Raw genomic sequence first — 12,816 nt, forward strand, 5'->3', positions numbered from 1 at the left:
TGACTTGAGGTGGGAAAGCAGAGTTAGGAGTGGAGGGAAGGTGTTTGCATGTAGTTATCATGAAGCCATGGATGGAATATTGTAGCAGAGCGACTCACGGTGAGTTTACGCTGGAGACAGATGAGCTGCGAGATACAGTACCTCGAGTTTGCTTTACAAAACTGCACATGCAAAAAACAGAACAGAACAGAAGTGAGAAAACCAGAGAGAAAGTCCTGAGAGACACTAGCAACACCCGTGAGCCGCATCCGTACGAGCGCAGGCTGCCGTGTGCACCTGGCAGGAGGCAGGGATGCGTCCATCGGAAGGGCACCAGCCGAGACCTCGGGGTAAGAGAGAAGTTGAGCACCAATCCCCAGTGTGCAGAAAAGTGAGGCGAAAGTGAACACAGCAAACCCCACAGTAGCTGGAAGACAAGAAGCAGTTATCTCAGGGCCCCTCCACCACGCTTAGTGCACTCGGCCCCTGGAAGGGCCAGTGCTGCTTCCCCTGCGACTGCAAACTGTCCTCCCCACACTGCTGCAGGGCAGGCTCACCATGCAGTCTCCCGGCCTTCAACACGGAGCGGAGCAGGCTGACGCCAAGGGTGCCATCCCTGCGGTGCTGCTGCACCATCCTGCCTTCCCAGGGAGCCCCTGGTCCCCACTCAGTTCTGCCCGCCCCCACCTCGCAGCTCCAGTTCATGAAGGCCCTCCAGCTGCAAACTGGGCTACCTCACCAACCACCTTCCCTTCGGGTGTCACTCCAGCCATTTCCAAGTGACTTTCCAAGAACCTTTCCCAAAACCGACAGAAAGAAACCATGATCTCTTTATAGCCGTTTCCCTTCACACTGACTTCCCCGGGGAAGGCCAGGCAGGGTTCCAGCTGCTCCTTCTCAAGGCCAGACTCTCTGCGCATCTGTGAGGAGCTCAAAGCAGCTCACCTGCCCACATGCTCTGGGTGTAAACAGGCACCTTAGGGTGAGTATGAGTGTGTGAGTGTGAGCAACTGTGAGCGAACGTGTGGGACTGTGTGAGAGTGAGTGTGTGAGACTGTGAGAGTATGAGTGTGTGAATGTCTGTGACACTGTGAGTTTGTGAGTGTGAGAGAAGCTGTGGGGCAGCATTAGGATATGACTGTGTGTGTGAAAATGTGTGAATCTCTGTGTGAGGACTGTGAGTTGGTATGACGGGGTGAGTCTGTAAGAGTGTAGCTGTGTGACAGGGTATGGATCTATGTGACTGTGTTAAAGTGTGAGGATATGCATGGGGCTGCGGGGTGAATTTGTGTGGGAGGGTATGAGTCCAGTGTGAGTGTGGGTACCACACTGTGAATCGTGTATCAGGCAGTGTGTGAGGGCATGTCTCAGGGCATACGTTGTGAAAGTGTGAGTATATGAGAGTATGTGACTGTATGGGAGTGTGACAGTGTGAGTCTATTCATGGCAGTGAGTGTGTGAGGGTGTAGGAGTCCATGTGTGACTGTGTGAGTCTGAGTGTGAGGGTGTGAGTCTGTGTGTGAGGGTGTGAGTCTGTGTGTGAGGGTGTGAGTCTGTGTGAGGATGTGAGTCTGTGTGTGAGGGTGTGAGTCTGTGTGTGAGTCTCTGAGTCTCTGTGTGAGGATGTGAGTGAGTCTGTGTGTGAAGATGTGAGTGAGTCTGTGTGTGAGGATGTGAGTCTGTGTGAGGGTGTGAGTCTGTGTGAGTCTGTGAGTCTCTGTGTGAGGATGTGAGTGAGTCTGTGTGTGAGGGTGTGAGTCTGTGTGTGAGTCTGTGTGAGGATGTGAGTCTGTGTGTGAGGATGTGAGTGAGTCTGTGTGTGAGGGTGTGAGTCTGTGAGGGTGTGAATCTGGGTGTGAGGATGTGAGTGAGTCTGTGTGTGAGGGTGTGAGTCTGTGTGTGAGGATGTGAGTCTGTGTGAGGGTGTGAGTCTGTGAGGGTGTGAGTCTGTGAGGGTGTGAGTCTGTGTGTGAGTCTGTGTGTGAGGGTGTGAGTCTGTGTGTGAGTCTGTGTGAGGGTGTGAGTCTGTGTGTGAGTCTGTGTGAGGGTGTGAGTCTGTGTGTGAGTCTGTATGTGAGTCTGTGTGAGGGTGTGAGTCTGTGAGTCTGTTTGTGAGTCTGTGTGTGAGGGTGTGAGTCTGTGTGTGAGTCTGTATGTGAGTCTGTGTGAGGGTGTGAGTCTGTGAGGGTGTGAGTCTGTGTGTGAGTCTGTGTGTGAGAGTGTGAGTCTATGTGTGAGGGTGTGAATCTGTGTGTGAGGATGTGAGTCTGTGTGTGAGGATGTGAGTGAGTCTGTGTGTGAGGATGTGAGTCTGTGTGTGAGGATGTGAGTGAGTCTGTGAGGGTGTGAGTCTGTGTGTGAGGATGTGAGGATGTGAGTCTGTGTGTGAGTCTGTGTGTGAGAGTGTGAGTCTGTGTGTGAGTCTGTGTGTGAGAGTGTGAGTCTGTGTGTGAGAGTGTGAGTCTGTGTGTGAGTCTGTGTGTGAGAGTGTGAGTCTGTGTGAGGGTGTGAGTCTGTGTGTGAGTCTGTGTGTGAGGGTGTGAGTCTGTGAGAGTGTGAGTCTGTGTGTGAGAGTGTGAGTCTGTGTGTGAGTCTGTGTGTGAGAGTGTGAGTCTGTGTGAGGGTGTGAGTCTGTGTGTGAGTCTGTGTGTGAGAGTGTGAGTCTGTGTGTGAGAGTGTGAGTCTGTGTGTGAGTCTGTGTGTGAGAGTGTGAGTCTGTGTGAGGGTGTGAGTCTGTGTGTGAGTCTGTGTGTGAGGGTGTGAGTCTGTGTGTGAGAGTGTGAGTCTGTGTGAGGGTGTGAGTCTGTGTGTGAGGGTGTGAGTCTGTGTGTGAGTGTCAGTGTTCAGAAAGCCGAAGGGGGATCAAGGTGACACCACACAGGGAATCAGGAAGTGACCTGGAGCCCAGCATCCCCTCCCTCCCAGGAGTCGGATGCAGCTGTCACCTGAGGCCAAAGACACAACCCCACTCAACCTCAGTGCCCTCTGACACTGGACTCCTCTGAGACAACACACAGAGTGTCACCGACAGCCTCTCAAACACTAGGACACCACGGGTCCTCTCAGCACTTAAGGCGCCACTAAGAACACCCCGCAGCGCCCCTCCCACAGCCCACATGGCACAGCCATGGCGGCAGGCTCAGAGCGAGGGGCACTTCAGGGGCGTTGCTCTTGCTGCAGCCCCGCAGCTCAGAGATGTAGAAATGAATGCGGGGAGGAGCAGGCGCTGCCCATCCCACTGTCCCACCGTCCCACTGTCCCACCGTCCCACCAGAACAGGAACCGGGAATAGGAGCAACCCACGACAGACAGCTCTCGGCCCTGGGTGGGCTCAGCACAACACCGGCGAACAGCAGCAGCCACGCTGGCACCCACCTCCTGCCCACCCAGAGCCCCACCCTGCCCGGGGTACGGGTCCCCCTCGCTCCCCAGAGGGAGGATCCTGCAGGGTCTCTCATGGTGACCGACTGTCGTGCTGACAGCTGCACTGAGGACACACCACACAAGATGAAGGCCCGAAGCTGCATCCCAGGCAGAACCTGGAGTACCCAGAGCTGACCCCAGATGGGGAACACAGGGCTAACACCTGGACACACCCCAGGCTAGCTCGGGCCGGCCACCTCTTCCTGAGCATGAGGGCTGTGACACGGATGACACCCAGCTGTGGACCCACCGATGGGCCCTCAGGAGAAAAGCACTTTTCCCACTTAGGAATCAGCACGGTGCTGGGGCCAACAGCTGGCGTCACGTGTACCCCGCATGTGAGGATGCCCGTCCACAGCCTTGTTCCCACACAGCTGCGTCTCCAGACAGGGATGGGCTGGCAGAGGAGGAAGAGCGTCCAGACTCCCTTTTCCGGCAGCCTGGCGAACTTTCCATGGCTGTGCCCAGAGCCCCGACACTCTCTTCTCCAAGGCCGCAGCCCAGATGGGAGTGGACCCTCCTGCAAAGCCCCAAGGAGCAGGCAGCCCTGGCAGGCAGCAGGGACAGAGGGACAAGCGCTCACCGCGAGGAGCAGCAGAGAAGGCAAGTGCTGAACAGGACTCATCCGCCACCCTCCCTGCAGCGACCACCCCCTTGCGGAGCTGGCAGTGTCAGGTGTGAGACGGACGTCCGCCAAGTCAGTCACCTCCTCACAGCAACCCCAGGACCGAGGAACCAAGTTAGATCAACTAAATAGCTAACGGACCAAACAAATGAACTGGCCAGACAATGAAACATCAGAACCACCAGACAACTGTGCACGGAACCCCCCAGCAGCTGTCTGACTGACAGCCACCGTGTCCACAGCCTGCCTGGCTCAGCTGCGGGCCCCTCCCACCCCTGTCCGAGTTGCAGGGGCTGCAACCTCTTCTAGCTGCTTCTCCCCCAAGGGCAGGGCTTTCTGCGTGGCCAAGAGACGGGTCCTCCACAAATGCCCTTTCCCTGGTGACCTCCGGGCAGGAATAGGGCCGCTATGGGTGCACACACACGTGCACTCACACACACAGCACACACACTCACACGTGCCCACTGTGCCCCTCTCACAGGCACACACACTCACACAACCAGCACACTCACCCACGTGCCAACATGCTTACTCGGCAGTGCAGACACCCCAGTCACCTCCCTGTCTGTGCTCACAAGGCCACAGCCAGGGTCAGTGCCGGCTAAAGAGCAGGGAGGTGCCGTGGGCAGGTGTGCAGCAGATGGAGCAGCGGTTCCAGGGCTAGACTCAGCCTGGCCCAGAGAACAAGCTGCCAGGAAGCGTCTCTGCTCCCCTGTGGCCCAGCCTGTGACCCACCCTGTGACCAGGACGTGGGCCAGACGTTCTTGCCTCCCTTCCCAAGGCCTGGCCTCTCCACGGCCCACTGCAGGCTCTGGCCCTGGTCCAGGCACTTTGCCCAAACCCTGAAGCCCTGAACACCTCCAAACGTGCTTCTGCATGTGCCTGAGGTCCAGGCAAACTGCAGGACGACCCATGTTCCCCACAGGAACTTCCCTGAACTCTGTCCCAACACCAAACGCTTGGGGAGACACTTCTGGACACTGCATGAAGTCTCCTGGGCTGAGATACCACCTAGAATCTCCTGGCTCATAAAATACGTTTTGGAAAAACTGTGTATAAATCAATATATTGACTCCTGCCCCTGACTGATTCTCAGGCTTTGCCTGGGAGGGTGCCCTGGAGCACCCTGAGACCCTCGGGGAGGAAATGCTGTGGCTGAGACACCCCCACCTTCCACGTGAGGGTTGTGCCTGGCTACACCTGCCCCTGCCCAGGCGGAGAGAAGCCCCCCCAGAGGCTCCTCTGGGAACACTCTGCTCTGGGGCTCCCGCAGGGGAGGGGCCTGTGCTCTCACACACCCCCAGTCGGGCGCCCTGGTGTGGGCCAGCCAGGGGACCCCGTAGCAGCCCACTGCCCCCCACAATACACCCCCAGAGCCTTACGCAGCGATGGAGATGTTCGCAGCAGACATGGGGCTGACTTCGGCCACTTCTTTGGCCTTTTGCAGGGCAAGCTTCTGATTGGCCGCTTCTTCCATCTCCTCTTCATCCTGTTTCAACAAAGAAAGGTGCAGCGTGTTGCAGCCGCTCTAACGCCACCAGCTCTTCCCCCTGCAGCCGCCACGTCCCTCTTGCCCTCTGTACCTTGGTGCCAGGCAGCCAGCCCTGTGTCAGCACAGCCCACCCATGACCTGGCACTGAGCGCCCTTCCACACAGTCTCTCTGGCAGCCTGAGGGCCTCCCCCTACTTCTGCCTCCAGGGTAGCAGCCCCCAGGTTCTTGCCTCAGCACCATCGCCCAGTTGCTGACCAGCCCCCGCGTCTGTGCCTGCCCCCCAGCCCGGGTCCCGCCCCCAGTCCGGGTCCCGCCCACCAGCCCGGGTCCCGCCCTCCAGCCTGATTCCTGCCCCCCCCCCTCCAGCCCGGCTCCCGCCCCCCAGTCCAGGTCCCGCCCCCCAGTCCAGGTCCCGCCCCCCAGTCCTGCTCCCACCCCCCAGTCCTGCTCCCGCCCTCCCCAGTCCTGCTCCCACCCCCCCAGTCCTGCTCCCGCCCTCCCCAGTCCTGGTCCCGCCCCCCCAGTCCTGGTCCCGCCCCCCAGCCCAACTCCCACACTCCAGCCCAGGTCCCGCCTGCCGCCTGGACGTTTCTGCTTGCTTCTGCCTGGTACCTGGAACATGCCAAATGCAAATATGTGCCTCCTCTTGTCCCATCTGCCCTCCCAGGAGCACCTGTCACACCTGAACAGAGTGGCCCTCTCCTGAGGAGCCATGAGCAAGGGCAAGGGGAAGAGCTCTGCACCTGGGGCTGGGGACGGGTGGGACCACTTGCTCCCTTTGAACCTTCCTACCTGGACGTATCAATCACGTCTGTCTACCTGTCCCAGCTGTAACTGTGGGAAGCTCTCCCCTGTCTCCCCGACACCTCGATGGCCACTTGCAGAGCCTGGCCCTGTGCTCCACCTGGCTTCTGCCACCGGGCTGGGCAGGTGCACATGTGCACAGACGCCCTGTCCTGCCTCTGCCCCCTGCCTGGGAAGGGGATGGACAACTGCACAGACCCTCTGGCCTGACCCCAGGTCACTGAACAAAACCAACGTGCTCTGCTCCTCTGTTCTAGATAAATAGCTTAGAGCGGAGCCCACAGGCCCCGGAAAGGAAGCTGAGACCGCCATGTCATCCTTCTGGACTTCCGAGGCCACCTAGCCAGGCCCACCCAGCTGCTCTGGGAGCTGGCATTGCCAGCGTCCCCCAAAATGTCCTTGCATCTGCTTTTAGGGGCACAATAATGGCAACAATTAAATCCCGTCAGCTGCCTCTAGCCTTCCCACCATAGAGAGGCCTTCAAAGTTCAGGTGGATCCACCACAAAACACCCACTCCCAGGCCCTTCCCTAACGACTGGGCTCCACCCTCTGGGGAAGGGACGTCACCATCCACTCCAAGGACTGCTCTAAAGTCCCCTGAAAGGCCTACAAACAAATTCAACTTGAATTTATTCCCACTTCAAAATATAAATAATGCTATTTAGTGGGCATACGAAGGAAGGAAAAAGCCAAGCCCTGCCCTCTGGGGCTCTTGGCCAGCCCAGAAAACACCCCAGGCAGACGCAGGCAGGCCCCAATCCTCAAGGCAGGGAGAGCCCCAAATTAGGGTGGTTCCCCCAAGGGGGCCACCACTGGGGGCTATGTGTACAGGGACACAGGGCCCAAGGACATCACTGGCTTGGCGTGTCCTCACTCACGGAGAGCACTAGGCTCCCGCACAGCCCTGCCCCGGCCAGCCCCGCCAGGGCCTTGGCCATTCTCCAATCGTGCCTGGACGGCGGGTCTCGGTCCCAGCCCAGGCTGACGACAGAAACGGGCAGCAGCCAGAGGCCAGAGCCAGGGAGAAGCCTAGACCCACAGTGGCGCGGGAGCAAGTCCGAGCAGAAGGGAGGCTCAGGGGTGGCAGACACACTGCAGGTGGCCGTGTCCCCCTCCCAGGGCTGGGGCTGGAGCGGAGACACCTGCACAGCACACACGCAGAAGCACCGTGGCACACCTGCCTCTCTCAGCCCCAGATCGGGAAGGTACTGAGACATGGGAAGCGCTGGACTGCAGTGAGGGAACTGCGTGAGACAGAGATGCGCACAGAGGCACACGCACACATCGGTCCAGGGAACACACGGTAGCATGCACACAGAAAGGCACACACAGGTACATGCCAACACACAGGTGTGCACACAGGATGTCTGCAAGTGGCAGCGCCTCCCATGCTGGGAGCCAGGGCTCGAGCTGAAGCGCAAACTTGAGGCCAAGACAGAAGCCACAGTGTCCAGGGCTGGGGGTGGGGCGGGGGCCGGGGTGACCAGCAGGGGCTGTGTCATCTGCAGGGAACCCCAGAGGGAAATGTGCACGATCACAGTCCCCACCAGGCTCGGGGATGAGACGTGAATATTGAAAGGCACCCGCTGGGCACTGCCTGAAGCAGCAGCCGCCCTGCTGTGGCCCAGACATGATGAGACGGGGCCACCAGCCAGGACATCACAGGTGTCCCCTCTCTGCACTCCCTGGGACCCCCTCATGCGTCCTCTTCTCGGAGGCGACGCCTCCCGAGTATCACACACCTACACCGGCTGATGCGTCTTGGGGTCCCTCCAGCCAGCCCCCCCTGCTCCCGACACCCCACCCTGCCTGTTCAGGCCTCCTGGGCAGTGACTGCTCTGGGAGCAGCTTGCATCTGTCCGCCCCCCTGGCTTGCATCTGTCTGCCCCCCTGGCTCACGTCTGTCCGCCCACACCTCTGAGCAGCAGCCCGAGTCTGCCTCTCTGGGCCCCGGGGAGACGTTCCGGGACGGCAGTCAGGACCTGGCCCTCTGCGGCCTGACCCCCAGCCCCTCCCTGCACGCAGGTGGCCCGGCCTACCTTGGTCAGCTCCTGGGCATTGGCAAGGTTGTCCACAGCGATGGCCAGGAAGACATTGAGCAGCGTGTCTGGTTGGGTCCAGCTAAGGAAGGGAACCTTCTGCCCCCGACACCGTCCCACCGTCACACCAGGGCTTCCTCCATGGAAAACAGGGGCCCCCACCCTCCCAGATCCCGACCACCTCCAGCCCCCTTTCCTTGGCCCCACCAGCCCCCAGGCCCCTGTCATGCCCAGATACACCCAGGCCGTCGTCAGGGCCCTGCTGGCCCCCCTGGCACCAGCCTCTCTGCCCGCTCCTCCTTCACTTGGCCTCATGTCGCCCAACCTCCCCAAAGCCCATGTGAACCTCCCCCGCCCCCCGCAAACCGGCTCTTCGGGGCTGACTTCAGGGCTATGCTGCCTGAAGAGGGCACAGTCTGCATCTGCCCCCCAGTTTCTGGCCTCTCGACAGACACTTGCCTGCACAGCTGGAGACGGGGCTCCCCCACCTGTGGCCCTGGGAGCCGAGACCCCCTGGGACAGACGTGAACATGAAAACCCACCTGTGACCAGCAAATCCCAGGCCCCAGGCTCACAGACACCTGCCCCGTGTGTCCTCTCCCTTCCGCTCCCCTTTCCCACAGGACGTCGAGGCTCCTCTGTGTGAAGTGCTCCCTTCTGGAGCAGCACGGGAGGCCAAGCCACGAGGACAGCAGGCAGCACAGTCTCAGTGGCCAGCGCTGCACCCACACCTCACACGGACCCCCGGACCCGGCGTGAGGGAGGCCACAGCCCCTCTGGAAACGAGAACGCCGAAGCCACAAGGTGGGTCCTGGCACAGGCCTGGGCGAGCCACCTCTTCCTCGAATCCTCCGGGACAGGCCTTTGTTCAGTCGCTGAGTCACTGTGTTTTCCTTGTGAAAGGAACTCTTCTATTGCCTGAAGCTACCTTTTTTTCACGTTTGATAATTTCTTTTTATTGAAAAAGAATGACACTTTCTGAAATTGGGGCTGCACTAAACAATCCACGCTGGAGGGTCCCCAGACGGGCAAGTCTCTCAGGTGACCTCCGTCTGCTGAGCTGCAGTCAAAGCCACAGCCGCTCTCCGGAACGTTCTGCTGCCCCGGCTCCCAGCGCAGGGGAGCACCAGCCTGTCCTGCTGCGTCCAGAGCAGAAAAGGGTTTGCACCCTGCAGTTTGCAGTGGGTTTTAAGTTGCACAGGCTCCGTCCTTCAAGAGGACGATGCAGAGGTGGGTCCCGCCAGGGAGGAGGGGAGGCTGACGGCACAACATCCAGGGGATGTGGAGTTCGCGGCTGAGATTCCTGCTGAGCCTGCCGCGTAGGGCCCTGTGCCCCCGACACCCGGAACAGACTTTAGTATCTGAAGCTGGAGTCTCACCTGCATTTCCCGGGCAGGCTACTGATACTTACCTTAGGAGCCACAGAAGAGGTATAAACATAAGAGGCGCTCAAGAGAGTGACCACGTTTTATAAAGAACGGAACCGCAACTGACAGAATCTGCAATTTTTTGGAAAGGTGACGCTGTAGCCTTTTCTGCCGACCGCCTTCCACTTGACTTTACTAGTTTGTGCACTTTGAGGAGAAAAGAAGACACGACCAATAATCATCACATGGAAAATGAAGAAATTCATCCCCTTGGGAAAATTTTTTTGTAGGAGACTATAAGAATGTATCAGTACAGTGAGCCCAAACCAGCGGCTTACGGAGAGACCTTTTCCGACGGGCAATCAATCACATGAATGTCAATATCAAGATGGAAGCTGCAGTTCTGTGAGGTTTATGATCAAAACTGTTTTGCTTTGAATTTTTTGTTTGCTGAGCTCAACTTGATTAACGATTACCAGGTCCCATCTGCAATGCCAGAGAGTTTCCAGCAGCCGTTTCCGTGGGGCCTCGCCGGTACCAACAGCAACACCGAAGAAGAGAAAAAAACAATGTTGCTCAAGTAACGTTTTAAGCCCAGTCGATTAACCATATTCAAGTGGGTGCATGGTTTTTAGCTCTTGTGGCCAAAGCTTTATTTTCCAGATTTTAATCTGAAGGATGAGAAAATAATTTATTTAAAATGGCTGAAAATGAAGGATTCCGTGAGCGTCTTTATCAGTACAGCAATAGTGACCGTCGGAGTAATAGCTGACGTGTATTAAAGCTTCTGGTTCAATCACTTTTAACTCTTTTGAGTCCGCCATTAGCCCTTTGAAAGACTGATGAATAAAGCTGTAGGGCTTTGGGGTTTTTCTGCATATTCTAGATATTCATCCCCCGTCAGATGAGTAGTTTGCAAATATTTTCTCGAATTCTGCAGGTGGTTGTTTCGCTGTTGGTTTTTTCCTTTGCTGCGCAGAAGCTTTTGAGTTTGATGTGATCCCAGTTGTTTGTTTTTGCTTTTGCTTCCTATGCTTTTGGGGTCTCATTCATAGAGTCTTTTCCCAGACCAATGTCCTGGGGTTTCCCATGTTTTCTTCTTGTGCTTTATCATTTGGGGTCTTACATTTAGGTCTTTGATCCATTTTATTTTTATACAGGGTGAGAGGCGTGTGTGGATGTCCCATTTCCCCAGCACCATTTGTGGAAGACACTGCCCTTTCCCAGCTGAGTATTCTTGGCACCTTTGTCAAAAATCAGCTGGCTGCAGACGTGGATTTCTGGGTCCTTCATTCTGTTTCACTGGTCACCTGCCCGTTCTCGTGCCAGGTCCACGCTGCCGTGTCACGACATGGGCTCATGCCGTGACGCCCCAGCCATGCTCTTTTTGCTCAGGATCACTTTGGCTATTTGGGGTCTTCTGTGGTTTCATACAAATTTTAGAATTTTATTTCTATTTCTATGTAAAGAATGTCATTGGTATCTTTTTCATTGAAAATTTCCTTTATTTTTACCCATTTTGGTTTTTTCCCATTGGTAGTACCTGTACTGAAAACACTATACAGAATTATTAGGCTGGTGCAAAAGTAATTGCAGTTTAGCATTGTTGAGATTTGCTGTTTGATATTGGAATATGTTCTTAAATAAATGTGGTTATGCTTGTCATCGGTATTTTGATTGCATTGAGCCTGCAGATTGCTTCGGGCAGTGTTGTCATTCCAGCGATACCAACTGTGACCGTGAGCATGGGTGTGTTCCTGGTGTGTGCGTCCTCTTCGATTCTTCCATCAATGTTTTGTGGCTTCCTCAAAGACAACTTCCAACTCCTTGGTTAAATTCATTCCTAGGTATTTTATATTTTTGTAGCTTTTGTAAATGGGATTGCCTTTCTTTCTTTTTCAGGTAGTTCATTGTTTGTGTATAGAAACGTTACTGATTTTTGCATATTAATTTTATATCTTGCAAATTTGCTGAATTTTTTTATAAGTTCTAAGAGTATTTTGGCAGTCTTTAGGTTTTCCTGCATATAAGATCATGTCATCCACAAATAGGGACAAGCTGACTCCTCCTTTCCAATCTGGATGCCCTTTCTTGCTTTCTCTTCCCGACTTGCTCTGGCCAGGACTCCGGTCCGTGCTAAGGGTGAAGAGAGTGGGCGTCCTCATCTTGTTCCACTGAGTAAGATGTTAGCTGTGGGTTTGTCATATGTAACCTTATTATGTTGAGACACTTTCCTTCTATACCTCATTCATTAAGAGTTTTTATCATGAAGGGATGTTGAATTTTATCCAAAGCTCTTTCTGCATCTATTGAGACAATGATATGGCTTTTGTCCCTCATCCTACTGCTGTGACTGGTGGTGTCTGTTCATTTGTGTGTGTTGAACTGCATTCCTGGGATAAATCCCACTCGATCACCGTGTACTGTGTCTCTGGCGTAGTGCTGGATTTGGGTTGCTAGTACTTTGTGGAGGATCTTTGAATCTATGTTCACCTGCATTGGCCTAGTTTTTGTTGTTGTTGTTGTTGTCCTTATCTGGTTTTGGGCATCAGAGAAGGGCCCAGGAAATGATCATATGGCTTCCCCGCCGGCCTAGGTGCATGTCTGCTGTGGGTGGCCCACAGGGCAGCTTTTCCAGCTCAGGAAACAAGCACACAGCTGCTCCGCTGGCTTGGGGTCCCGTCTGCCAGAGGGGGCCCATGAGGCTGCTTGTCATGCCCAGGATGCAGGCACACGGCTGCTTGGCTGGCCCGACGGTCACTGGGCAGCCTGCGGGACTGTTTCTCAGGCCCTCACTGGGGGCTCAGGGCCACTGGGCAGGTCAGGGGTACGTCTGCAGTTGCTGTGAGCTGTTGTTCGGGTCCTAAGTGCGTCTGGGGGCGTATCAGCTGCTCAGGGGCTCAGCGGCCTCCCTGCTTAGGGGAGGACACACAGCGGTCAGGGCTGCTCGAGGGCAGGTTCGCCCTGGGCGTACTGTTCCTTTGGCTGGAAGTCCGGCAGTGGGGGCTGGTTTTCCTGCGGGAGCAGAGTGTCAGCTGATCCTGGGCCCGAGCTCCGTGCAGCTGGGGTTATGGCACTCAGCCA

At 56.3% G+C, this 12,816-nt stretch overlaps 1 protein-coding gene across 2 annotated transcripts in view; it reads right to left on the reverse strand.

Moving 5' to 3' along the window:
* Nucleotides 1-12,816, reverse strand: part of CACNA1B (calcium voltage-gated channel subunit alpha1 B) — a 186,213-nt gene that overhangs the window by 88,189 nt on the left and 85,208 nt on the right. For both annotated transcript variants that reach the window (XM_045563173.1, XM_045563174.1), the window contains exons 17-18: nt 8,366-8,433; nt 5,410-5,516 (exon numbers count right to left, since the gene is read on the reverse strand). In XM_045563173.1, the coding sequence (XP_045419129.1) occupies nt 5,410-5,516; nt 8,366-8,433 (175 nt within the window). The remainder of the gene's footprint in view (nt 1-5,409; nt 5,517-8,365; nt 8,434-12,816) is intronic.

This window comes from Lemur catta, chromosome 10, assembly GCF_020740605.2.
Source record: "Lemur catta isolate mLemCat1 chromosome 10, mLemCat1.pri, whole genome shotgun sequence".
In the NCBI taxonomy this organism is placed as follows: Eukaryota; Metazoa; Chordata; class Mammalia; order Primates; family Lemuridae; genus Lemur; species Lemur catta.